Source organism: Manacus vitellinus, unplaced genomic scaffold (assembly GCF_001715985.3).
Source record: "Manacus vitellinus isolate BGI_N305 unplaced genomic scaffold, ASM171598v3 scaffold_37_pilon, whole genome shotgun sequence".
NCBI classification, from domain to species: domain Eukaryota; kingdom Metazoa; phylum Chordata; class Aves; order Passeriformes; family Pipridae; genus Manacus; species Manacus vitellinus.
The window spans coordinates 6,883,005-6,906,650 of NW_021940517.1; the positions used below are offsets into that span (position 1 = coordinate 6,883,005).

Genomic DNA, 23,646 nt, shown 5'->3' on the forward strand with positions numbered 1-23,646 from the left:
CAGACATCAGTTCAAAATAAATAAAAAAATAAATGTCTGGACCTGACTGAAGAACAAGGAGGGTTAACACAAGTGCTTATTTCATAACTTCTGGAAGAAAAAATGTATGAAATTTCAAGCACCCCAGTAGACTGAGATTATGAGCTGAAGCAAGAGGAATCATCTTTACATGCTTTAAATTAACCTCCTCAGAAGCGCCTTCACAAGAACGGTGCCATTAAAATTCAAATTAACTGTAATTTCTGTGTGAACAGAAAGTCTGAACTTAATATTGGTAATTTACAACAAATATCTTGTAAATCTTTCACACTACTCTACAACTTCAGGGTAGCATTAAAAGCATATTTCTAAGCAGTTTGAAGCCTAATCCACACGGAGATTGCTTATCTACAAAGCCACCTGCATACTGTAATTTAAAGTATTATGCTGAGAAAAGAGTATGTAGACTATTTTAAGTAGCTTTTCTATGGTTTACAAAAAAACTTTTTTTGAAGTATCCACCACAGAACTTCGCCACCCTCAACTAGTGAATCACCCTCTGCTAACCTTAGGGAAAAAAAAAAGATCCTTTCCCCAGATATTTGCCTGTTTAACAGGAACTTGACTCCTCCCTTCCATATAGCTATTTCCTTTTTACTCATTGTTTCTCACTCCCATTATCCTTACAGAGCGCCTCATTCTCCATCCCAGCTGCCAGCATCTGAATCATTAATACAGCCAGAAAACAGTAGCAGGAATACTAGCTACTTTAGGAAACTGCACAAGTAGCAGTTAAACTTTACAGCATCACACAGGCTAAGTCAGGTGTAACCAGTATAACTGATATACCAGGTAAACCAGGTGATAGGAGATTCCCCACATGGGATTACACGACATGTTCAAGGACATTTAATTTCAAGTGTCTTAGCACTGTTCAGTAACTGAGTTGCTGTAATTTATTCTGTATGGACTCAAGCCACCCAGGGCCCACCCAGGGGCAAGATAAAATGGTGGTTTAACACATTTTACCTTACTAATGGGAGTGGTTAAGAACATACAGCCAGCTCTTATCACCTGCAAGCGACCATTAAGGCATTATAATTGTCCTTTTTTTAGATTTAAGGTTCCTATTCAAAATTTTAAGTGAAAAATTGTTAAAAGCCATTATAGAAACGCTAATGTTCCATGAAGAATTCCCTTAAAGAAACATGTGATTGCCCCTCTCATTTGTGTAAATTGACAGCCTGGGTGTTGACATGATAAATCCTTGGCTGGTGTAGAACCTCATATTGGGATCTCTGTGTGTGCTATGCATGTGTGCCACCACAAAGCATCCTCTGACATGTGCCCTGAAGATGTCAAGGGCAGCTTGTAAATCATGGCACATCTGTTACATCCCTCCATGGACACTGACAGCATCCAGACTGTAATGAAAGACTGTCCCTTACAGGGGAAATTTTATTACAAGTCTAACAAGTTTAGTACAAGTTCTGGTCTTGTTGTGGTCACTGGGAATTTTATAGTAGACTTGAAGGCAGAGAAAATTTAATTGCCATTTAAAAAAAAAAAAAAGAATGCAGAGGACACAGACATTAACTTAAAAAAAAAAAAGCTTTAGATTGAATATGGCCCAAAATGCAGCAAAAACCCCCTCAACATTGGGCATCACTGGTAAGGGAACCAAGAACAAGGCAGATGGTCCTTTGCCAGCATACAGAACTGTGGCACAGCAGCATCTTGAGCACCATACAGAGTTACTCTCCACATCTGAAGGTCACAACAGAATAAGAGAAGGCAGAGAGACTCAGCTGCTTCTGAGAAAGCAGCTGCCTTATAAGGAAACACTAGAAAGGCTGGGAGTCTCTTAAGAGAAGATGGCTGAGGGGAATACAACTGATGCCTACAAAACTCAGAAGGTAGCAGATACAGTGAATGCAGAACAGGTTTTTCCACAAATCCTGCAATACTAGGCATAGAGAAGAGTTGGTGAAATTAACAGATCAGTTTAAAACCAATGAAGGACAGTACTGCTTTGCACTGAGCACAGTGAACATCTGGAATTTGCTGGCACAAAATCGTGGCGACAGACAGGACCAGCACATTCAGGAAGGGACTTGGCAAATTCATAGACAACAAGTCTACAGACACCAAATGAAATAATCACACTCTCCAACATCCCTATTGTAACAGTTGTGGGTACTGGAGGAATATTAGGGAAAAGAGTGGCAAACTCAGTCATCTGGCTTGCACTAAATTCCTAAATAGCATTCCCTTGCAGATGCAGACACATTACTGGGTTAGATGGCCCACTTGTATGCTCAAGCTGGACATTTAAGCTCTTAGGCACACTATTATGAAGCAACAACAAAAACCTTACTAGGAATTTTGATCAAATTCAGCCTGGCTTCTGCAGGTCAATAGAAGCTGCAGTTTTTTAAGTCAAGGCTGCTATTCGTCCTTGTAGAGAAAATTCAGTGGATCATTTCAGACTGATACATGTAAGAGGCAAACAGTCACAGGTATTAGACACACATTTACTTCAGAATTTCTACTACAGTTTCAGTCTATTTCAGTATAGCTAACAGGTGGAACTGGCAAAAGCTTATCTTGATAAGCTTGCAAAGCTTATCTTGATAAACAACAGCAATGTCAAACTAAACAATGCTGGTCTCCCTAGATTATATGAATTTTCAGCTTGAAATTTTGAATTTTTACAGTGTTGTTTTTTTGGTTTACCTTCACTGCACTGAAGCAGAAAGCATATAGGACAATCAGAACAACAAAGCTTCGGGAAATGCTGTATAGCGCAGATACGAACCCAGCGGCAGCTGAAATACAGAAATTACATGTTAGTTAATTTCTTCTTAAAAACGAACATGCAATCAAAAGAAAAAATGAAACAGCTCTTGCATTACTAGAAGTATAGAGATTTAAATCAGATATCATAAAGCTAGATATTAACACCTTCAATGCCCCAAATAAGCTCACAAAACTGTTTACAACTAAGACTGAAAGGCCGATGCCACGACACTTCCTGTTTTTTTCCATTTTCCTGAGGTCCTATACTATTCCCTGTTGTTACTGAACATTGTTTTGCCAAAATATCAGTATGCCTCTTCATGTTGATACCAAGGAGGAATGCAGTGATCTACAGAATTGGCAGTTTTCTAGTCAAACTCCATGGGAAGTTTTCCTTCTTCTCTTTGCTCCTGAGGTACAGGCTCTGGTATCATCTAAAAGCATCCTAACTTGCTCAGTCAACCATGCTTTGCACCATATCAAGACACATAAACAAATAGAGAGAGAGAAGGACGCCAGAAGATCTCTTGCTATCACCTCTTTCGAGGGCTTCCAGAAGCCAGGTAGGAAAAGCTGTCAGACAGAATCAGGAGTTCCGAAGTCTCAACAATGGAGACATAGGGGCTGCAAAACCATGCTGTAATTAGGGTTCAACATACACTGGAATCATCATTATGATGATGAACACTTTATATGACACATTATTTCCTGCAGGTCCACTACAGAATTTATAAGACAAAAAGCAAAACATCCCTATCCACGTATGCTAGTTTCAACCAGTTGCCAAAGCCTATGTCTACAATAGCAAGAAGAATGATGCAGTAAGGGTAGGTCTGCGGAATGAGAGGTGCTAAGCACGTCATATCCATGATATACAAGTTTGAGATGCCTTACTGAAGACTGTCCCTAGTCTGGTCCCACAGATTGTATGCTCATTAGTGTTCAGAGTGCAACAGATGCACCCTACAGTTTCATCCAAATGGAATCCAGTTTGCATGCTCTGCCATCATTCCATGATGTAAAACATGTGGTAAATGGGAAGAAGGAGGAACTTTGTTTCTAACCCAAAATAAGATAACAGTGTAGATGGATCTCAGTCATCTCTGTTACTTAAGCCATAACGAAAAAAACCCAAACACACTACCAGTAAAAAATCCCAATGCATCATCTCTCAAGGGCCTTCTTTACTTTCTGACTGAAATAACATCAAAAAAATCATCATGTATCTTGTCAATATGCCTTACTATGGAAAAATGCAAATGTTTTTATTTTCTAAATGGAGTTATAACAGAAAAAAAAATTCAAAGGTTTTCTTTTTTAATAAATATAGTAAGAGTCACATCAGACATGCCAGGAAAGAGTTCTTTGATATCAACCAAATTCTGCAGCCTATAGCACAATTTGTATACAACTTTTCAGAAAAACAAAAAAAGAAATCTAATCAAGTGGCTCTTATTAGTATTCATCCCATTATCAGATGAATCCTATCAGCTGTTTGAGCTTTAACATGCACTGTGCTTTGAAAAATGCAATAATATATTCTAATCTAAGGTTATAAGTCCAGAGAGGGATCACTCAGGCTTCAGATTGCTACTTACCAGAACCTCCAAAAAGCAACATATCTATTTGTTCCAAAAGATATATGCAGAAGGTGTTGATTTGAGGGAAAAGTCCAAGCAGAGAAATTGCAGGAAAGCAATATAAAAACACTAAAGAAAAAAAGAAAGTATTTTAGAACACAGTCATACATCTCAATATATGGAAAACAGAGATACACGCATCTTACCAGAATAAGAAATTGTTGCCATAAATTCTGAAAACTTTTCAAATGAGCATACCTTTACCTTAGCAGCAGTGATTACATTTTCCTTCTCATGTATTCAAAACAATGTTATTTTACACATAAGAAACTAAAGTTCAGGGGTTAACTTTAAGATCTAGTTTGGATAAAAGCAGTGGCAGAGAAAATAGCATTATGTAGCCTCCTTAATGCTTCTCAAATAATTTCAAAGTTATATTTGTTCCTTTTAAAGTACAGAAATTGTAATTTGCAGACTTTGGAACTTCTTCCTTAAATCTGAGATTGTTTACGTGCACCTATAACAATTCAATATAAACAAAGAAAAAATACTTTAATGGTTAAGATTCTAAATATCTTGGCTATCACAATATCCTGCCTCTGCCAGAAATCGACAGCAGACACTTACAGCAGCCCATAAAAATGGGACAAATCTATAGTGAAACTTCCCCAGAATATTGCCCCAGCTTCCAGACATATGGACTTTAACTCTGCAGTAGGGAAAGAACACTAAAAGCAGGAAAAAAACTCAGGGGTAAAATCCAGTCTGAAAACATTACATACTCTCCTTCTAAACAGAAATGCTGATTTAAATGGTTGCCTTACAGTCAAGAAAAAGCAGGAGTCATAATTCTGTCTTTTGTTCTGTTCATTTTCATCCACTCCTCCTTCCCATCCATTTACTCTTAGCTCCACCATAGAAAATGCTAAGCAAGGCTGTCTAACAAAGCATTTAAAAACACACTTGACCCAAGTATCCAATACTGTAAACTTTCAAGGATGCATGCACATGTTTAATCATACCCTTACTGCTTCATTACACTAGCACCGGAATGTTCTGCGTAGTGATGGGCAGAGATGTGTGTCAGTCACTCTTTCTTGTAAACAAGTATGTGTTTGTTACTTTTTATATGTTAGGAAGACTGTATCCTATTCATTCTCAGAAAGAGTAAATTAAACAATCACAAGCATGACTTACTCCCCTTCCCCCCAGTCAGATTTTTTAAAGGTAACAATAGGATTTATGTTCTTTGCTGAAGGCTAATTTCACATTTCCCAGCTCATTTTAGTAATGAATCTTGTGCTAAATGGAAACAATGCACCAAGTTTGATCTGACAGCTTTTATCTTCCTCTTCTTATATACTACTGCTATCTAATATTGTAAATCTTGCTGAAGAAGTCAAGCACAGGAGACAAAATGACTTGCTCAAGTGTTTTAACACAGACAGCACTTGCTTAAGCATACTCACATTCACAATGCACCCTTCAACACTACTTCCTGCTGCTGGTACAAATTACACATATGTAAGAAAATGAGGAAATACGGTCATCTCAATCTTTTATATGCAAATGTCAACATTAATTTCCTCTTCCTTTATTACTCTGCACTTTTTTAGATATTCCCTCAAACCATACCAAGCCAAGCAAGGACCGCTCTTTAAGATGGACAATGGCATGACAGAACAGAAAATTGCTTAGCAGGCCGTATAGAACTTGCCATGGGATCAACTATCCCAAAAACTCACTGCTGAAACTCAGAGGTGATCTTGTTCCTCGGACAACAGGCTAGCAGAACTGCCAGAATTCATCTTAGACTACTGACTTACAGTCCAAATGACTGCCTTTGCTGTAGCAACCTCAGAAAAAGTGGAATAAGAGCAGTGGAAGGAAGGATGAGATTAGACAGTTGAAGTACACCAAAATACAAAGAGACAAATGTAAACAAGGAGGGAAAAGTTACTTGACAACGAAATTGTCCTCAGCTCACCCTCTCTATATTAAGAGCTTGAACAATGCTAACAACTTCTTTAGCTAAGGCAGCTTTGTTTATCTCATCCTGCACAAAGGAGTGCAGAGAGGAAAATAAACAGTTTGCCACCTACAAAAAGATGAGATTTAGGAGCAATAGTGTCCTTTGTGGGAAAGAGACGATAAAAGTAACTGACTAATCCTTTAGAATTAGAGAATTTGTTTAAGCATCACACATTTCCATATAGAACACCTTGAAGACCTGGACCACAAAGAGATGCTTATGTGACCTGCTGGCATTTAATACCCCAGTTCGAAGGTTTCCTCTAAACAAACACCTATCAAAGCAATGTAAGAGGGTAACACAAATTTTAACTTTGGAAAATTTGGGTCTTTTGAGAAATGTAGAATGGCAATGTCACTGCAAACATTTTAGAAGTTTAGAAAATTATTAACTAAAAAAAAATTACATATTTGAGTATTAGTCCATTTGCTGTGTAATAATACATTTTTTTAACAAGGAAAAACAAAAGCATTATTTCAGTGAGAAATAGTCTTTTTGTTCTCCCACTCTTGAACATAGCAGAGGATAATATTGATCAGCTTCCTTCCCCTGAGAGAAATTTGTTAAAAGCAGCAGGCAGAGGACTTGCTATCACAAAATTTTGTCACCACCTGACACTTAGCCTTTTGAAATGTCTGCCAAATAACTTCGTCTGTTGAATGTTTAAATGATTTCATCACAAGAACTATAATACATTAAATGCGTAACTACTTCTATCACTAATCACACCTGTAGCACCCAGTGACTGAGGTTGGCTCTGTCTGTACCTTTATTTGCACTTCATATGTTAATGCAGCAAAAATAACGTCAGCTGAAATAAGAAATTCAAGATGAAAACCACAGGTAGAATTAAAGTCATGACTTCCTAACTAATGTAATTATAAATCAATAGCAGAATTACCACCAATTTAAAATAAAACAGAATCAGATCATAAGTAGGTCACTTGCAAAGAAATGGACCTGTTAAAAACCCCATTCGTAAGTAATTAGGTTACACATCTAACAAATTTCCAATTATTTCCTTTTATGATCTTGTTGCAAGACTTTTATGCTATGCAGCATCACGTTAGTTCCGTGGTAAGTTCTTTATATGTTTTCCATCCCTTTTGCTTCTTACCATAGTAAACACCTGAAATAGAAGACTTTTCCTTTCATTGGTATTTGTAATGTACAGTCAAAAATCCCTTGATTTCCAAACATATAAACTCTGAATATCACAATAAATTTTGATAAAAATATAAAGTAAAAAGTCACCATAACATGATAAACCAACAGAAAGAGATCAAAAATACCTAGCAAATAGGCACAAATGCAAAACAATAGTAACAGTTCATTGGTATGCAGTGGGACTGGCTTCCCCCCTGATTTTATTGCCCAAACCAAATACTTCTGTACCTTCATTACCTAAGAGATTCTATACTCAAAGTGCAGCAAGATGCTGGAGGATGCCAGACTGCCATGGCTTACAGAGGTAAATGCACTGTGAACACTTGCAAGGATTCATGGCAGCCAAAAGTTGGGGCTCCCATAAAAGACAAAGTAAGGAATAGCCAGAGCATGGCACCAGACATCACTTGAACAAACATACCTTGAAAAACAAGAACAGGGGACAAGCAAAAGGAAATGGTTTCTTCTCCCCAGATGCTAGCTGGGGAGACGAGCCTGTATTTCCTCTCTCCCTCACCTCCTCCAGGCTGCTTCAAGAACATGCTCTGCTATCTCTTTTGAGGCCAGCCAAAATTAACACATTTATAACCACATTGCATTTTCTTATAGTGGTTGCTATAGTTTTTCATTTATCTCTATCCCAAGTGTCATCTAAGATTCTTGTTGAATTATTTATCAGTAGTTTTACTGCTAACCTTTGACAGACAGAGAAAAGAAGATTTAAGAAGAAACTTTAATGAGACCAAAGGAAATGAAATAATGAAAGAAGCTAACTAAAATAAGTGAGATGTAGGTCTTCATATTCCCTGGTTTCTGGTCTGAAGAATTGGGAGTCAATGTAGCCATATAAAGGACGAGGACGCTTTCCTAAAACAGTATGCCTTTCAGAGAGTAATAGTCTGACTTGAGTACAGCAAAACACAAGTACAAGAGTCACAGGTGAACAAAGACCTCAAAGGTCATGCACTCTATACCACAGAAAGTTTTTTCTTCTACTACAGTAGGTTTTCTGGGTTCTAAATTCACAAAACAACAGGCAATCTTTGGTACACTACAACACAGCTTTTGGGCAATTTTCATCACTTTAACAGTAAACTTTACATCTCCTACCTCATACTTTAACAGTGTTGCACTATTGACATGAGTCCAGTTCAGCACTTGTATTTGTGACACAACTGGTGTAACATTGCAGTTATAGACTGCAAGTGTGGTGTCCAACAGGAAGAAGTGTCCTGACAGAACAGGGTAATGTCAGCTGTGGCCACTCCAAACTAGTGCTAAGGGATTGTCAGACCTGTTTTAGGGTAATATCTGAATATCCCCAACAACCTCAGAAGATGATTCCAAAAGGACACAGGTTGAAAGCTATTGGAGAGTGGCTGCTTCACACCATCTGGTCACATGGACAGTATGATTAAACCAAACCAAGAAAAATCGTGTTCTTCATGAGCAGAAGAATGTCCACCTGAGGACTTGGCATGGATTAGCTTTCAGGCATTACATTTAAAACTCAACTTACTCTGCAACTTACTCAACTTACTCTTGCTCCATACAGACAAACCCTTACAAAGAGTAACTGCATTTCACAGATGATGTCTTTTGCTAATAACATCAGTGACTGTTAGTTTTCTATGGAGACATTTCTGTGATCCTCATTTCATAAAGAATTCCTTTCACATGAGGGAAGGCTGCCAGCTGCCCCCATCCCTGTCTTAAGTAATTGCAAACGTTTCTATCAATTTGACTTGGAGTTGTGCCTCCATAAACACACATTTGATTGCCAACACAGGAAAACACAGACTTCCCCGGCTAATGCTTAATTCATTTTTATAGTCCTAGGAAAAATACTGACTCACCTATTACATGGTCTCTGGCTGACTGGAGAGATCTAGGCGAAAAGAGCTTCAAGCCATACATTGTATACACAGGAGGATTAGTGTCTTTAGATCCAGCATCTAGCAGCAAAATAAGGCCACACAGTATACAAAAATATACAGGTCTGCTGTAGATTATGATTTTATTGTGTCCCTGGAAGAAAAAAGAAAGAATCTGAATTTTGTATTCATTCTCCTACTGTGCACACTGCATTGAACTAGAGAGAGGGTCAGGGGTCAGACAAAATATTTTAATGACTTATACATAATAATTAGTAATAAAAATGCTACAAGGTACTTTTTCTTCTCCAGAGAAAACTTTCAAAAGTCACAACGAGTAGTTAAGACTGATTTCAGCAATCATTTATGCTTTTGAAAATCTTATCTTCTGGACCTTTCAAAACATACTAATTGCAGGAGCCAAGTAAAAAAAAAATAAAATAGTAGAGCACCTCCTAGGTGCAGTGTGAGACATGGAGATTGATTTTTTTGCATCAATACAATTTAATTTTTTTGTTACTTTGAATCACTTGACAGCAAATCAGCATTCCCTCCAGAGGGAGTGACACTCATCAGCAGTTTCTGGTCTGCCTTTCATGAAGCACTTTGAAATTATGATCCAAAGGAATTAGGATGTGAAAGGATTCTCATCTGATGTCTTTCATGCACATCTTTCACACAGTTGATCCTCACTATTCCTACGAAACACTGCTGTGGGGCTATAGGCCAGGGAAACTAAGGGACACTTAAGAAAAATCTAAATAGTAGCAAGTTAAGGGTAACTAAGACATTTTAAATGCTGGTGAGCGAAAAGATTCCTTGAGTGTGAAAAGCCAGGAGCAAGTGACCAGAACCCAAGTCTGCCTTGCATAAAGCTGCTGTGCAACTGTTCTTATTTGTAAAATGCAATGCAAGTGAGTATAATAAAAGATTATGTCTTTTTTGAGTCCACTTACTGACTTGAAACAGCAGCTGTATTTGTTTGGCTGTCAGCCAAGCTCATGTGTTGGCATTGCTATTAACTGATCTGTACTGTCTTTTGGGATCAATCAGTTAACAAGGTGGCAGATTACAGGGAACTCAAGGGCTTATATCACGCCTCACATCCACGGAATATGAATCTAGTCAGAGACAGAAATCCTTGCTGTTTCATCAGTTTCAATTTTATGAATGCCTTTTTTTTTTTAACAGGACACATGTCCATGAAATAATCCATGGAGAATTAGAAAAATAAAAATCTGACCTTAAAAAAGAAAAATCACTTAAAATATTACTTTCTGGTATTTTTTAGATTTCAGTTCATTTATCTTAAATATGACCTGTGCCTTAGGAAAAGAAACCAATAAATATGCACCTAAACAATTGTTTAACGTTTTATATCCTGATGTGCACTCCAGATCAAAGTCTATTTTCTTGTGATGTTAAATTCTTATCTTACCTCTTAAACTATGGAATCTGGTTTTATCTTTCTGTGGTAGTTATTTGAAGGCAGTTGGGTAAGACAGAGTTGATGATTAGAAGTCCAGAGGTTTAACTCCACACACCTTGCAGTTCCACACAGAACACTGACACACTCAATTAGGTTTACAGTGTATATTTGACTCTTACTTCTAAAGTAGTTTATAGTGCATTGGGTGAAGAACTGGCTGAAGGGCAGGCAGAGCCCAAAGAGTTGTAGTGCAAGGGGCCACATCTGGCTGGTGACCTGTCACCAGTGGAGTTCCTCAGGGCTCAGTTCTAGGGCCAGTTCTGTTCAGCAATCTGGATGCAGGGATGCACCAGTAGCAAGTTTGCAGAAGACACCAAATGGGGGGTGCTGTTGACTCTGTTGAGGGTCAGGAAGCTTTGCAGAGAAAACTAGAGAATTTGAAGCATTTGGGCAGTGTTTAATGTGATAACATACTGGATTCTGCACCTAGGATGGAGTAATGCTGGGCACAAGTATAAATTGCGAGAGGAGTGGCTGGTGAGCAGCCCTGCAGAAAGGGATCTGTGGGTGCTAGTCAGCAGCAGGAACAGTGTGAGTCACCTGTGAGCCTGGGCAGCAAAGAAGGTAAACCACCTCTGATTCATCAAACACAGCATAACCAGCTGGACAAAAGAGGGAATTATTCCTCTGTACTCAGCATTGGTGTGGCCCCACCTTGAGTGCTGTGTGCAGTTCTTGGCCTCACAATTTAAGAAGGATGTGAAGGTCCCTGAAGACATCCAGAGGAGAGCAACAAAGCTGGTAAAAGGGTTGGAAGTAATGTCCTAAGAGAAGCAGTTAAGGACTTATGGCTTGTCTAGTTTGGAGAGGAGACAAGGGTGAGAGGCGACTTCATTGCGCTCTAGTTTCCTGGGGAGGGGAAATGGAGAGGGAGGTGCTGATCTCCTCTTCCTGGTAGCCAGTGATAGGACATGTGGGAATGGCTCTGCTGCCTCTGTCAAGGGAATTTCTTTACCAAGAGGGTGGTCAAACACAGGAACAGGCTTCCTAGAGAGGTGGTCGATGCCCCAGGCCTGTCAGTGTTTAAAAGAGGGATTTGGACAATGCCATTAACAACATACTTTAACTTTTGGTCAGCCATGAAGTGGTCAGGCAGTTGGACTAGATGATCATTATAGTTCCCTTCCATCTTAAGTTAGAATAGAATAGACTAATTCACTCACTCTTACCATGCTAACTATAATAACACTTATTCAGATTGAGGAAGCAGCTTCCAAAGGTTTCCTGAAAGCTGCAATATGTGAGCAAATACTACTTCCCTATTTTTCAGGTGGTAGTGGAGAATGAGACAAAATCTTGAAAAGGAAATCCTTCCTATGATCAGATCAACAGGAACAAAGCAATGCAGCAACAATGCTCTCAGGACAGTGGCTGCACAGCTGTTGCACTGCTTGGGATGCACTGGAGCTGAATGAGCTTCCTAGAGCACAACAAATACTCCAGTCCCTACCTATGACATCACCGTCATTTACATCCTTCATTTGAGGGACATTACATGTCATTTTTTAAGGTTTTAGAAACAAACAAACAGAGAAATAGGAGCAAAGTCCTCTTGAGCCTGCCACTGACAAGCCAAGTTACACAGCCCTTCACCAAAATAGCATATGGTAGCACAGCTTGTTTCAACTAGATATTTTAGATATTAAGGGCTTATTTTGTTTTACTAGACAAGCTCACTAAATTTTGACATGCAAGACTGATCTCATCATGGTGAAATTACTCCACTCTGCATTCTCCTTCAGAAGAATTTAAATAATGAAGCACAATTCCATTTATATTTTACAACTCATTTGTTGAACAACATTTTTTCCTTCACTGATAAAAGTTTCAGTGAAAAATCTCCCTTTCCCTAAATCTGATAAAAAATGTCACTGGCTTTTTCGAGTCCATATTTCTCATTAATATGTTTCAGAAACATATTCACATCCTACCAACACAACACCGGTGCACATCATACTTTAATAAAAATATTAAGACTTTCAGCAAAGATAGAATAATTTCAAACACTTCAATTTAGTAAAGCAGCAGTTTTGACTGCAAAGCATTTTTAATGGGAAAATTTTAGAAAGATCTGATGATATTTTTTTGTTGTTTGTGGGTGCACACATGCAAGAGGAAAAAGACAGAAGGCTTTTTATATAAAGAAATGTGCATGTGCTCAGTTCTACAGAAAAGCTTACAAAGACAAATTAAAAATACTTTTAAAGCGCCTTATGGGATTTATGAAACTGCCTGTAGTAGCTACACAACTGAGTTAGCTATCTGCTTTGGCAAGTAATGGGACCAAGACAATGAAGTTATGCAAGAGATTCTCTAAATCTTGTTAAGAGCATGACTGCAATCTTTCAAGCTCAAATGCCTTTGTAAGCCTGAGCCAGATCCTGAGCTATACAGGTCTCTTGTGAGGGACTTACAGACAATCTCTCCTGATCCTTCTATATAGCCATTTACTAAATGTAAAACCTTGTCAAGGCTTTGCCTAAAACCTTGAAATGCACATGACAAGGATCTATTGGATCTCTGAATTTAATACCCTGCAGTCACTGGGACCTCTCTTCTATCATGTCGTTAACAACAAAATATACCACAATTAGGATGGACTTGATTTTATTCTCTCCACCATTCCAGTGAGGAGGCTGTTCCCAAATTTCACCATCCCAGAACCATGTACCCCTGTGTAAACAGCAACTAAAGGCCACCACCTACCAATGGATCAGAGCTGGAAAGGCTAAAGCACCAGCTGACAGTAAAATTAGACTCTCATCTTCTAGCAGCCAACAGTTCAAAAGCAGCAAGTGAATACATTGGCACTCTGAAGGAGTTTAAAACAAAAGCTTATGCGTCTCTAGGCACTGTGTTTTCTGAATTCACTGGATGCTATTTGAAAGCAGTCTTTCAAAATGGTACAGGCTAGAGATGACAAACTCACATCAAACAGTAACAAACACTGCATGTGAGAGATAGGGAAGAAGCTTGGAACCTCCTCAGGTTGGATAACATAAGGCATTAGCGGCTACTCATGGATCCACAAACAGAACTTAATTCAGTGTGCAGATCTGAGGTTCATGATGGCTTGTTTCACACTGAAAAATCTCATCTGCATTTTCATTCATGGGCATGGTACAGTTCATTCTTTAATCCCTCTGCTGTTCTGCATCCTCACATTAACATCAAGAGATGTTACACTCTTTAATTTTAATGTAGTCACATGAATTATGAAAAAGTACATGGAGTATCTTTTCTCGCCTTCTTGTTGTCCTATTTTTGAGGTGCTTAGCAGCTCAAGCAAGCCTTTAGAAATATCTACGGTGTTAAAGAGATACAATGTAGAAATAGCTAATCTTCCATTTTACTATAACCCCTCCCACCTTTAAAACTCTTAGTGGAAAAACTCTCTAAATTTTATTTTCACTGGATTTTGCATGGTGCGCCAAAAAGTTTGCAAGAAAGTATCCTTGATAAAGTTTTAGGAAGATGGGGATAAACCTATTGTTACTTCACTACACTGCTGCATGACTTACAGAATACAATATGGTGAATAACACTTGTAACAGTATAGTGGGAGCCTGAAATTCAAACCTGGATTCTGCACAAAAACTGTTCCATTTAAACTCTAGTTTATGTTCAATACTATAAAAAAATATGGGCTAGATAGGTTTATAATGAAGTTTTGATTAAACTGTTTGCCACCCATTTTAAACAAATGTACATGTTACTAATGTCTGATTAAGTGTAAGTTATTTGATTACAGGTCACATAATTATGTCTAGACACATGCCAGCTGGACTGACAAATAATATTACTTTAGTCACCAAAAACCCCAACTTTTCACTGAGGTTGGAATATTTCTATAATATACTGAAAATATTACCCTACAATTTGCAAGTTCCTGTTTATTAGCTTTCCCTACTTTTTATGCAGACAGATATTTCCTGTGAATGCATTATAATCAAAACCATCATAAGTTCACCCCATAATAACTGGAATGGAAAAGAAACTGAGAATCTTCTGAAATCCATCTTAGTGAAGCGTGTACCAGATATTTGTAAATAATCTCCATTTCAAGTTCAGCCTGTATTTCTAGCCTTCAAACTGACAAAAATAATTGCTCCCTGCCAAAGGGAAATGATCCAAAAGACCTGAACTTTTCAACATGACAGTTTTGAACCCTGAGGGAAGAGACAGTGCCCTCAAAAACATTCAAAGAGCTAAATAAGAAATGTGAGCAACTAAGCATCCAGTGTAAAAGCAAGAAAGGGACTTTATGACCGCTGAAATGTCTTCCAAGATCCTCAAACCAAAAGTGCTGAGACACTGTGACAGGTGAAGTGGTAAGGTTGCAGTTGTAGGATGATGCCTCTAAACCAGTACTGTGACGAGGACAGACTTGTTCTTCGCAAAGGTGTTTGGCACTGTCAGAGTTCAGTTTCATAGATACACTCAACAGACAAATAGCAACCAGCAAGGATCCTTACAGCCTACATTCACCCAAAGACTTGGCCATTTCTTCAGGAAACAAGCAGAAATACTGTGACCATATTATATAAAAAAAAGAAAACACCTGTGTCATTTGATGAGCTAAAAATACTATTGATAGATACATATGCAATACCAGATTTAAAAATTAAAAAAATCAATCCCCCAACAAAAAAAAAAAAAAAGACCCAACTGGCCAACAACTGAGCTGCTAATCTGGAGCTTTTCCTCTTCTGCTCTTCTCAGTTACTACTTCTAAAGGAAAGTGAAGAAAATCCTTGTCTGATGCCACAGGACTGAACATCAGCAAACTACTTCAGATGAATTTGTTTTACTGCATATTTCAGCTTAAAGAAATAGCATTTTTCTAATACGAGTGATAAATTCAAATACCTTAAAAATAATTAAACCTTGTACAGAGTCTCGAAATCACAGGCAACATCTTTTTCATTTCCACAAATCATGTAGAACAGTAAACTACTAATACCTGTATTTCACTGAACAACCATTTCACATTACACAAGTGATAATAAAGACTTGTTTTACTGGCTGAGACTTACATGTATTGGTGAAGCGGGATCAGGCTGAACACTCTAAAAACAAAACAGAAAAAAGTTTGCTTGCAGACTTTTGCCTTCAAAGAAGTTAGAAGAGAATTCAGCAATTGGCTATGAACCTGTGTCCTACCTTTAGAAGAGAATACTGGCAGCTGGCCATCACAAGACAGAATAACAGAACCCAAATGTCTTTACAGAAGCCTTGATTCAGAGTCAGGAATCCAAGAAGTGAAACAAGAACTACTAGAAGGACAGCAAATACATTCTCCTTTATATCTTCTGTCCTATGTGAATAAAAGTGTTGGAGAAGTACAAATATTTTTAGATTCATTAGAGCAAGGCAGGTGCATTTGTAGATGGTATGAACTGTCAGTGCTGCAGCTATCAGAATTTGCAGGATCTGAGGTTTCACTCCCATAACTACATTTCCATGTTCAATGGTATTTTACCCCCATGCCAAAAACCATATCCAAAATGATACCTAAAATGTATAGAAAAAAAAGCATATGCACTGAAGTCCAATATCACCTCCAAACTCACTTCCCAATTAGAACTCCACAGTAGAGCTGAATTTGAATGTAGGAAAGTACGTTTATAAAATGCAAACAAACAAAATCATCGAAAAATCAAACCAAAACAACAAACTACCACAAAACCCCACACAAACAACCACAAATAAAACCACCCAAAACACTTTTAAATGAGGAAATAAGACATTCCATTAATGAAAAACATACATCTGACAACAAAGAATTGGATAAAAGACCAAATTTGTCATCTGATGTTTTATTTGTTTTATTTGTTCTAACAGAATATGGAAGCTGAGATAAAAAGCAATGCTAATATTCAGGCTATAACAAAAGAGCTTATCAGCAGATGTTTTCCATGCAATTGAAACACAGAGATAAGACACCACACATAAGTAAGTATCTTCTCTGGGCTTTTAGCTCCCTGACATGTAGCTTGATTTCTGTAGCAGGTAAAATTGTCATCTGAAATTTGGCATAGCATATCCCCCAAAAGCAGAGACAGGAAAGTCAGCAGCCATTACGTATGTAGGCCAACACGTCTGAAAATCCTAATTTTCAGATTACCAGTAGATTACCATGCAAGATCTAATAGCAAATAGTACTGCATGAAGAGTGATGTCAAGACAACAAATTTTCTCTAAACAAATAAAGTTGAACGGGAACAGAGGCAGCAGTTGAAAGATCTCCTCCTGAACACCACTCTAGAAATTATTTTCTGTTTTTTAAAGATTAGTGTACTTGGTTTACAACAGCCTAATACCCTTCCACTTCTGATTTTCTCATCAGAAAGCTCAGAAGCACTGAGTCTAACAGCTGTGAGTCAAATTACAGGCTATTCTACAAGGCTCATGCTCACACGAATCAAAATCTCTGCTTGAAGATAAAGGGTAGGAAGAATCACCGAAATCAACTCTGAGGAGAAACGTTTTCTTCAACTTAAAGAAAAATGCACTTATCTACTCAACCTGAAAATAACGACACTAATAAAAGGCTCACTTTTTCCTTCTCTAGTGGTCTGCATTGCTTTTTGAACACGTGGAGCCACCCACTGTAACGCTACATAGAGCAGCAGTAAAAAAAAAAAGCTTACCTGTCCAACAATGCCAACAAGGTAAGTCGATCATACCAGACCTTAATCCATTTGCCAGGGAATATAACAAATCTGTAAAACTGCCTGTTCAGTTTCCGTTGTGCTGAAGAACATGAAGAATCCTCAGGGTCCTGGTTGGGTTGCTACAAAAACAAACCAGAAATACACAAAGATCTCTCACACTGACATATAGCTGCCAGAAAAACAGATGTTTAAAAGGCCAAATTTACATGAAGAATTAGATTTTTTTTTCTAGTATATTTACTTTCTTCATTTTAAATTAGAAACAAAAATATCACACCAGCTTAATCACTGCAGATGGACAAAAAATATACCAGTTATGGAGCTCAACAGTGACAACATGTTTTAAAAATGAATACTAAATATTAATTTAAAAATAATTATTTTTTTAGTCCCAATCCAGTGCTTGTCTAAAGTTTCTAATTGAAGATTTTTCATGTATCAGGTTCATTACAGCACAACACAAAAACACACATGACAGGACAAATCCTTGGCTTTAAATTAAAAAAAAATCAAGTAGGCTTTAGGGCCTAGAGATGTGAGTTATCAGCTCACCTTCCAGAACACAGCTTTGTTTATCTTTCCTGAGATGCTTTAAATACCACATCAGGTATGCCTCCTCAAGAACAGCAAGAGGAGAAAAAAATTGCAAACAAGCACAAACTGCATAAACATCCCTAGTTTAAGAGCCTCTAATCTTACTATCACAATCATAAATCCATCCTTTTGAATATCGCTTCTGTCAGATTCTAAGGCCTTTTCTTGTCTGTTTGAACTACAGTATTTCAGATCTCCCCAAACTCTACACCTGCACTCCTTCACCAACACTTGTGGGGAGAGAGGCTTATCTACAGACCATTAGCCAAGCCTGCAAAGCTAGACAACAACAAAAAAAAAACCTCTACAAAGCAGTGATTTCTTTCCAAGGTACACCACCATTAACTGATTTTATGGAAAGGGGAATCACTTATTCTTCCTTCAAGAAGAAGAATTTGAGATTTCAAATCATTGTGAAGTCTAGTGATTTTCAAACTCCTTCTAGGCAGCCTCCTCTTTCCCACCCCACCTCCCCTGCCCTATTAAAGATAATGGATCAATAAATATACCTATAATAGAACTCTAGCAATGTCTATGTTAGAATTATTTACGTTACATTAACTTTCCTAGTCAAGGAAGAGGAGTTCTGTGTGAAGTAACTGATTGTCATCTTGAATTGTAACTGTTAGCAAAACACAGTGTTTTAAACAACTTCTCCACCTCCACAAAGCAATTGGTAATTTTTTTCTCAGATTATCGGAATAATTCTATTCTTCACTTTTCAGGAAAAGGAATTTTACACACAGTTTACACATGACAATGCATTGCTGTGCATGGCAAACATGAGGTGAAACAGGATAGAGTAAGCTTTGGAGAAAGAAATTCAAGTTTAGGCATTTTATCTCATGCCTCCAGTTGACTAAAAGTGTACAACCATGCAGAGAAGCTCAACTTCTACTAGTGCAGCACAATAACTCATGTTTCTGAGGATTGAAACATGCAGGGGGATGCTGGACTATTTGGCATTCTTTCATTTATTAACAATTCCAAGTTATTTAAAAGCTGTGAGACCAACTGGAATCCTTTCACTATGCTGATTATAAAATCTAAAAGTAGTTTATGTAATCCAAATTTTAATATTTTTATTAACACTTTAAAAAGTAACTTAAATATGGGGTTGGGGTATTTTTAAAGAAAAAACATGTTTTAAAATATTACAGTTGCTAATACCGGCATAGTTTTGTTATTCTTGGGTCCTCTTACCCAAGAGAAAGTAAAGTGAAACTCAGTGAACCACAATCATTAATTTCACTGGTCTAATGTAGATCGGGCACCATAACTAAATAAAAAATCAAAACGGTGGCAAAGACTTCATTAAAAACACCCGTGGATCTGATTGTTCAGTCTTCAGAACAGCCTAACACATATTTAGCTGAGTGCGTAAGAGAACATTTTGGCTCCTGAGAAACTGTAACCTTTGGATGAAGTTCACCACGTGAGGCTTGCTGTACTTGGGCTGGAGTCAGACTTTTGAGCCGCATTTGGGAAACTCAGATTAGCCCTGAGCAAGTCACTAAAGTCTAACTGTGCCTCCTATCAAAAAAGGGCTCATGAAAATTCACTTCATAAATTTATGTGGTGTCAGAGACAGCCTGAAACCCTAGCTTCATTGAAATCAATAACAACACTTTTTCTGACTTATGTCAGAATTTCATGTTTAATTAAAAAAAATCCAGAAACCAGGAAGTTCTGAAATTACTGCCTGACCTTGCTGCAAACTTGCTATGTGACCTCCAACAACACCTTTTACTTCTTAATGGAGCAGTTTTCCCAAAAGAGAAAGGAAAAAAAAGAAGAAAAAGATAAGCATGACAATTGTTCTCTAATTTACAGGCAGTTTACAAGATTATAAATATAATCTGAGCCTTTATATAGAAGACACTGTCCAAATCTGAAAGACACAATTTGGGACAATTTTCTGATTCTTAATTTAAAATACCTACTTGATTCAAGTTGCTTCAGCTTTACATTCCTGTGCAAAATCTAAGATGAAAGTTAATTAACTGTCATTTTAATGTTACTCATAAATATCAAACTAGAATTCGCTGTGGATTAGAGAAGGGTAAAGGAATTTCTTTTATTATAAAAGGAATTGTAAAAACAGATTACAGCCCTAAGCCACTGGTCAGAGACCCCAAACACTGTGCAGTTCATGTCCACATAATACCATGCAAAATGAAGTCTGAGGGCCTTTTTCTTTTGCTGTATTGAGGAAGTGGCTTTGACATTCCACAACAGACATTCAGAAGTCTAACTGCCCAACTCGGAAAAGTGAAACCAGACATAAGGTTTTATGATAGTAATGAATCTGGAATAAACACTTCATACTATTAAAATCTGGTGGTGTGTCTAAAATCCTAAGAGCTTGTGTCCTCTTCCAAATGAGAGAAGACTGAAGATAGATCAACTTTTTCGGTGATAGAGTCTTTAAGTACTCTCCTAGGACAGTAGGAAACAGTTGAATTGCATCCATCAATATAAAACACATCTTCTCCCACATGCGCAATACCAGGAAAAGTAGTATAGAAAACAAAACAAAATTGTCTCAGGAACAAGCCTGAAGCATTTGTTTACAGAGCAGCTCATCAAGATGCTAGAAATTCAGATATTACAATGTACCCGTGGGCTTTCTGAAAGGGTCCTTCGTGCCACCATCAGTAGGAGCTGCTGCTGAAGTGCACTTGCTGCTTGATCCCCAGAAGATGGCTCTTGGCTCTCTGAAGTGGTAGTACTAGAGGAGCTGAACTGTATTTCACTGTGCACAGAGGAGAGAAAGGAAAGTGACTGTTTTAAGCAGCAATATTTTCCTAGTATTTCTGAAACATTACAGGAGAAAGCCTGTAATTACACTACTGGTTGGCTCACAGGGCATGGGAACCTTCCACGTCCATATCTAAAATCTGGCACAGGCCCACAAAGCAATTAACACCCAAATTCAGATACACTTGGTTTACTACATCCATCACAGAAAAGGAGATACTTCTGTATCAGAATTTTTCTCATCCTGAGATGAACACCTACAATGAATCTCACTTCAGAAGTGCCTTTTTCTGTCCACTGACAATAATTCAGGTTTAGAGCTGCATATCTACAGAGCAAAACTGCAGGACTGCTACTGCAGAGATCCTGGAACAGCTTTCCAACAAGCTCACTTAGGTACCAAACTAGTCTAGTTTCACCTGCACCAAATTCAATGAGTACTAATTTACCCTACTGAGAATACAGGTTACAAGAACTTCCTTCTGGCCTAGCAAGACAATACATGAGCTAATTCACATAAGGCTAGCTCAGATATTTTTCATAATGAGCATGAACTCACTCTCTTTATTGTTTTTATCTTGTGTTTACTGCTTTATGGTGTAGGTAAAGCACTTAAACACTTTATTTGAGGAAATCTGCACTTACAGCAGCAGTGCCTGTTGGGCTGCAGAAATGGCGTGTTACCATAACATGACTGACTGGGTTTCAACAAGAACTGTATTGAAATGAAAAAATTATTACTTCAGGAAAAGATCTATTTTGAATATTTCTTTTTAATACCCTTCCAAATGGGGTTTATACATCAGGTGCTCTGCTCCAAGCTCATTACCCCCCTGACTCCGGATACCTGCCTTCAGCTCTTAGTCGTTTTCTATCTACATGAGATGAAAGCACCTCAGTGCTCATGCAAGGTAGAGAATACCTGTTGTTCCTATTTTCCATAAAGACAAGCAGGAAAAAAATAGAACAATCTGCACACAGTAAGCCTGGAAGTCTGTGGCAGTGCAAAGATTAAAACTCTTGTCTTGCATACCCTATGCCTGCCCCAAAGGCACCTTATTAATTTTAGTTAACTCATCCTTCTTTGCCTTTAGTCGGCAATTCCCAAAGCCTGTCACGTAACCCTTGCTGAGGCTTTAAAATTGTGGCTGTTCTGCACATAACTGGCTGTTAACTTAAGCTGCAGTGGTTGGCATTGTTCTGGGATAAAGTTCAATGTCTGGACAACTCAGAAGCAGGGCTGAAGTGTCACACCAATAGCTTGAAATGCACACGCTCTCTCCTTCTTCCTTCCAGGATTTGCTAGCTCTGCCTGGACCAACAGGAATACCATCAGCCTTGAGATGTCATCAGAGGAGCAATCCTGCCTCTGGTTTCTGAGCCAGGTAGTTTATGTTTTCAAAGCCTTGATTACTATCAGGCCTGGATTCCAGACCTGATATTCACCATCTGCCACTCCAGCAAAGCTATCAGCTGAGTAGAAATGAGAGCACCTGATCCTAATGGCTTCCTCTGCTCTCCCCATTCCCCCTGCTACAGACAGCAGCATGATCTGCTCCACAGAGTCAGGACATCTGTTATGTTCCCTTTGGACAGTATCAGGAAATCAGGACGTGGTCCAACACAACACACTTGATGTCCTAGCCACAAAGAATCCCTCTGTAAGAACCATCTCCTTTGTCAGCAGTCATTAACAAAACAGTACAGAAGGGTTGGGCAGTAATCCAAGATCCTGGATGACAACCAGAAGATGTAGGCAGGAAGAAAGTAGAGGAAGCCTAGAGGCACGCCTCCCGGGAGTAAGATTCCCACAGACATGGACTACAAAATATGTCTTTTGCATATTTTGAAACGTCCTCCTCAAGGGCAACCTCGTCCAGTTTGAAGGAAGGCAATGGATTTGTTTGTTTGTTTCCTATGATGAGCTACCCTGTTCCTTGTCATTGTGGGTGCAACCCTGGGACTCCCTGTCCACAGCAGGAAAAAGGCAAGTGTAGCCCATGTTACACAGGAACGCTAAGCTGGGAATTGCCACTCAAAAGGCGACCCAACAAAACAGCAGGGGAATAGAACAGTGGTTGCTCATGCCTTCCTAAATAAAGAGTTAATTTTCTCCAAATTTCTGCATTTTATCTGTATTTCTACAAAAGCCAAAAATATTTCTAGATTGGCCCACATAATTTATCCCACATTCATCAAAAACAGAAATAGCAAAAAGACAGAGTAGAGTACCAAGGGAGTCTTATCAGTTCACAGAAATCAAAAATCTTTTACTCACAAGACTTCTTCTCAGAATAAACTTAAAAGATCAAACCATCTCCCATCAGATTTGAAGATAATCAAAAAGCCAAGAGTGCCTATAGTCTGTTTTCTGTTTACAGAAAAAATTCATAGCTCCACCTATCAGCAACTGGCAGAAGAGTCCACAAGCAGCTAGAACACTGACTGTGGGGAAGAGTTGGAAACTTCATAAGCCTGAAAAGACAATTAGGGCAGAGAAGTTGGGAAGGCAGAGCTAGTAAAACAACTATTACAAAATCAGAATCTGTCATCTGGCCTTCATCAGTCTCTCATCTCTCTGTATCTTCTTACTCTCTCCTCATCATCCATTTCCTTCAGCTCCTGTTTGCTGTTTTTTTCTCCTTATCCCTATTTTCCACACAACCTCCTCCTGACATTCACTTGCTATCTCCTG

At 38.3% G+C, this 23,646-nt stretch overlaps 1 protein-coding gene across 1 annotated transcript in view; it reads right to left on the reverse strand.

Moving 5' to 3' along the window:
- The window catches only part of PCNX2 (pecanex 2), a 156,485-nt gene that overhangs the window by 97,145 nt on the left and 35,694 nt on the right, over window positions 1–23,646 (reverse strand). Inside the window, exons 9-15 of the mRNA XM_025895643.2 lie at window positions 20,811–20,946; window positions 17,574–17,716; window positions 16,084–16,237; window positions 15,957–15,989; window positions 9,414–9,585; window positions 4,377–4,487; window positions 2,716–2,807 (exon numbers count right to left, since the gene is read on the reverse strand). Of these exons, the coding sequence (XP_025751428.2) occupies window positions 2,716–2,807; window positions 4,377–4,487; window positions 9,414–9,585; window positions 15,957–15,989; window positions 16,084–16,237; window positions 17,574–17,716; window positions 20,811–20,946 (841 nt within the window). The remainder of the gene's footprint in view (window positions 1–2,715; window positions 2,808–4,376; window positions 4,488–9,413; window positions 9,586–15,956; window positions 15,990–16,083; window positions 16,238–17,573; window positions 17,717–20,810; window positions 20,947–23,646) is intronic.